The sequence below is a fragment of the Cyprinodon variegatus genome, unplaced genomic scaffold (genome assembly GCF_000732505.1).
Source record: "Cyprinodon variegatus isolate N-32 unplaced genomic scaffold, C_variegatus-1.0 Scaffold78, whole genome shotgun sequence".
NCBI lineage: Eukaryota > Metazoa > Chordata > Actinopteri > Cyprinodontiformes > Cyprinodontidae > Cyprinodon > Cyprinodon variegatus.
Genome location: NW_015150531.1, coordinates 1,515,380 through 1,520,250, shown reverse-complemented (window position 1 = coordinate 1,520,250; position 4,871 = coordinate 1,515,380). Strand labels below are relative to the sequence as shown.

Genomic DNA, 4,871 nt, shown 5'->3' with positions numbered 1-4,871 from the left:
ATTCATTACAGAAAAAGTACTAAATGGATAAGAGGCGCTATTTAGCACGTTTTAAAGACCAAATCCTTTGAGCACGCTGTTGATAGATCAGTTTGTAAATTTTTTAGCATGCGCAGTGAAATAGCTCACGTTTTTATACATGCAAACCTTTGATAGATCTGGCCCTATGTGTATTTCCTGTTTGGTACCTAATGGCAGAAACTCTGGCTGTAGTGCCATCTACAATGCCTGGCACACCTCGGACACTATCCCAGACACCGTACAGGACGCTAGTTTGTAGCTCTGCGTGACGTTCTGTTGGTTTGCACCCGAAGCCAAAACATGCAGCGCCATGGCCAGTCTTTGGGGAACACTCACTGGTGAACTGTGTGTTGTCCGGCATTGGATGAGGGGTTGTAGATGGCGAACAAGCTCGTCAAATTGACACACAGACACCCAAAATCCTGGCTAGTTGGTGATTGTCCCTCTTGCATTGTGGCGTGGAATAACATAGCGCAGACCACGCTTCACAACTTTGCTTAAATTATAAATATCTGCTTCATATCTGCAACAAGCTAGCTGCAACACGCGGCTGCGGGAGGATACGCAGCCTATCAGGCGGCGACATTCTGCAGCAGCTGCTGCTGTTTGTTTGACTATTTGGGCTGACCTGCAAAAATACTAATCTTTGAATCCTGGAAAGGTTCTTTAGGCCAACCTTGTGTCTGCCCTTACGTTCCATCACTACACCCAGATTTTGTGTCTGATTTGTGGTTCCCGGTCATATAACCGCATAGTCTGCAAAGGGGAAACATGTAGATATTAAAAAAGAAGGTAGCCTAGGATGGACTCTTGGGGAATGACACATATGATTTTTGTGGTCTATGACAAAAGGTTACCTACTGACCAAAGTCCTTTAAAGATCAGAGGACAGGTCCTCAAACCAAAAACTAGGGCACCTATTGCCAAAGTTAGTCCTAAAAAAAAAAAAAAAAAAAAAAAAAAAAAAAAAAAGACAGACAGTAGTAGTGTGTAGTAATTCTTTTCATATTTTTTCTTGGACTACAAAAATAAACATTAAAAATTATCTGAAGAAATTACTTAGGAATGCTTAGTATAAGCAGAGAATACAAAACATTTTGTGCAAAATTGTATGTCGTTAAAATACTCTCAGCCTAGTAAACTAGCCCCACCCCCTAGCGGCCAAAATCTTTTTTGCGTGCGAGTGGTCTAGCCTCGATCAATGCCCCAGGCCCTAAATCTGGCGGGCCAATAACAACGCAGAGATGTGTTTTGAATGTCTGGATGCAAAGAAGGTAGAGTATTGATGTCGTGACCACAAAGTCCATTTATCGATTTAATGCGTAATTAAAAAAACAATTTCCGAAGTTGAGAGAACCACTGCAACTAACGGAACTCCGAGGCTAACAGCAGCCCGGGCTAACTGCAGCCCGTCTGCGGCGCGCCCTCTCTCGGCATAGTCTTGTGTTAAGGACCGCTGGCTCTAATGGCGATTTTTGGCTCAGCTTTGGAATCAGTTTTGGAAGGATTAGACTTGGGGTTCTACGCTCATTCATTTTTGAGAAAGACGTATTCGCCGTTTCACCGACAGGCTGTTTGTTTACACTCCCCCACCAGCTTCCTGCCGCGCTTCCTACATCACAGTCAGTTGCTCTCATTGGTCAGACCGTTTGCCAATAGGCACAGACATGGTTTAAAACACAACGCGTTGTTCTCATCAACAACCTTCCGACGTCTCATCTGGCAGGACTAAATAACAACTTTAATCTCCTATTTAATCTGGTTTATCAGGCTAAAATACTATAAGTTTAAGGCAAAAGCATCAAAAATAAAGCTCTCCACTTTAAAATGGAGCATAATTCCAGACAGAGATGGGAAGTAACAAAGTACAAATACTTAGTTACTGTACTCAAGTAGATTTTTCTGATATTTTTACTTTACTTTACTACTTATTTTTATGGCAACTTTTTACTTCTACTCCTTACATTTTGACACAAATATCTGTACTTTCTACTCCTTACATTTTTACACAAATATCTGTACTTTCTACTCCTTACATTTTAAAAAATTGGCTCGTTACTTTAGTTTTGAATCATTTCAATGGAGTTACCGTTATTATTTTTCACGTCATCAATACTAAATTCAATCTAATTGGATGGGAATCTACGTTGCATTTGACGCACCACTACAAGATGAATCGACAGATTCGGCGGTATTCATTGGCGGCAAATCATTGCAGCTTGGTGGCGGTGGCGTTAGCATAGTAGCATGGACGACGAGATGATTGAAAATGAACACAACGGAGATCTAGTCCTATTGGCAGACATCCATTTAAAATGTAGGCAACGGCATGAAAAAAGTGGTTTCTACTTTTACTTTTATACTTTAAGTAAATTTACAAGCCTGTACTTTGTTACTTTTACTTGAGTAAAGAAGTTTAATCAGTACTTCCACTTTTACCAGAGTATTTTTTAACACAAGTATCTATACTTTTACTCACGGAAAGTGAGTACTTTTGCCATCTCTGATTCCAGAGCCAAAGTAGCAAATCTAGTTCCTAAAGATCTCTTAGCTGTGACACAAGTAAATCTCTTAATCCCATTAGAAGCCTTAAGAAGTTGTTAAAGTGGATCTGAGTTAAGAGTTTTACTTTAATTTACTGTCAATCCTTAATTTCCTCCAGATCTGGTAAAAAGAGTAGATTTACAAGCTTTAAAGGTAGACCTTAACATAACGTTTGTCTAACATCCTGAGAGATTTACTATAAAAACAAGCTGAATGGCTCAGAGAACGGTTAATCACTTTTTATTGTTCTGGCTGCAGACACACACACACACACACACACACACACACACACACACACACACACACACACACACACACACACACACACACACCCATATCTATTTAAACATATCATGCTAAAGTAAGACAGAAGGCCCTTGGAGGAAATGAAATGCAAAGTAGTTGGCCAAATACAAAATTTTTTATGCTAAAAAAAAAAAGAAAAAGAAATCTCAAGCTCCTTTACTTTAAATGCAATGCACACAGAGACAGAAAACAAAAGGGTGAAAGAGAAGAAAGAAAGGGTGAAATACTGGGGTACAAGAGTGAAGGACAAAGAAAAGTTATAAAGTGAACAAAGGATAAAAAGAATACAGGATAACCCCCTAAAGATGCTTCTACACCTACAGTAAGGATACCTACAGATAGGCTACGTTCACACTGCAGGCCTTAATGCACCATTCCGATTTGTTTGGGAAATCCGATTTTTTTGCGTTGCCATCCACATTTCTAAATATATGCGACTTGTATGTGACATCACAAGCCAGTTTGCTCTGTGTTTACTTAGGTAAACATGGATGGTAATGCCAGAGCGCATCTAGCGATTTTTCTCAACCATAAAAACTCAATCTTTTCAAGATGGTTAAACATAAAGCCTGCTCTCTACATCATCGTCCGCAATGGTTGTTGTTTTTATTGCTGCTTCTGCGTAGCAAGATGCAGAATAGTGACCCTTGTTGGGTATCAAGGGCACACAGGTCGGAAGAATGCGACCTGGCTGTTCAGACACAGGTCGTATTTGAAAAGATTAGATTCGTATCGGATTCAGAACCACAGAGCCAAGTAGCCTGGATCGCATTGGAAAAAATGGGATCTGAGTTGTTTAGACTGTCATGAAAAGATCAGATTCAGCTCGCTGTGTGAACGTAGCCTAAGTAAAGTAACACCAGAAATCAGAAATAAAACAACAATAGCAATATTACAAAAAATATATAGTTTGGCTTCTTCTATGGTTTTATTAACTCTGCTCAATGTGGTGAATTTGGCCCCCCTGGGTAAACTTCACTTGCCGTTCTTACTTAAACTCTCAAAGAGTTTTAGGTTGTGTGATCAAGTGGGATGAGCTTAAAGAGGGAGATCATTTTACTGGAAGAAGTTGGTTGTGAAATGGACCAAGGAGCACTATCCTGTTAAAAGACACGGTGATCACTAAACAGACGAGGACACTCAGTCAGGGAGGTGGAGAAGATGTTTAATTCCAGAAATGGTTCAAGCCTTTTTCTCAAACTCCATTGCTCCATCAAACAGAAATCCTTCAATGTGCTCTCATTGGAACGCCAGCAACAATGGAGCCCAGTACAAAGGCTAAAAAAACAAACACATTTGTTTGAGTGGAGTGTAAGACTGCACTTAAAGGCTTATTCTGTTATTTCAGTCTCTTTCTCACAGACACAAGATATTAGCATTAGTTAGAGCCCCTCTGTTAACAGTTAAGCAGCTAAAATGTGTTTCCTCCTCAGTATTTTAAAGGTGTACCTTTAAAATACGGAATATTTAAACACAATCTCAGATGGTAGATTTAGGGTCTACTTCTCTGTCTGATGCCTGTGACTGCAAAATTAACTCATACCACCTGAAGGTTAAACACGGCCTCTTTCGTCTTCCTGTTCCCCCACCAGTGCAATGGACCCCAGTGTCAGCAGGGGCGCCAATGGACCCCAGAGTAAGTTAGGCACAAAAAAAAACACAAATGAGGCAGCAGATCGGTCCAGAACCAAGCCCCCAACCCCCAGAACGGACCCCACCAGGGCTTGCCACCCCATAGACCTCAGGTAGCCCCAGGACCAACACAAATCCACTGTGGCTTGACAAAACTGCCAGGCGGGTAACCCGTGTCCACCCATGCAGATCCCTGAAAAACCATGCATCCTCCAGAAGTCCCCCCCGACAATCAGGACCCAGAGGCAAAGACGTGCTCCAATTCAGCCTCAGTACCACACCGGACTAGACCACTTACCGTAAACCCCTACTAGGAAGGATAGACGATTTATTTATTAATGATGCAGAGGCTATTTCTAGATTAACAT

The 4,871-nt window shown here is 41.1% G+C and overlaps 1 protein-coding gene across 1 annotated transcript in view; it reads left to right on the top strand.

The window, feature by feature from the left end:
• LOC107083590 (adenylate cyclase type 3-like) overlaps positions 1 to 4,792 on the top strand; it is a 22,845-nt gene extending 18,053 nt beyond the window's left edge. Inside the window, exons 4-5 of the mRNA XM_015372941.1 lie at positions 4,464 to 4,507; positions 4,693 to 4,792. Of these exons, the coding sequence (XP_015228427.1) occupies positions 4,464 to 4,507; positions 4,693 to 4,792 (144 nt within the window). The remainder of the gene's footprint in view (positions 1 to 4,463; positions 4,508 to 4,692) is intronic.
• Positions 4,793 to 4,871: the final 79 nt, after the last annotated feature.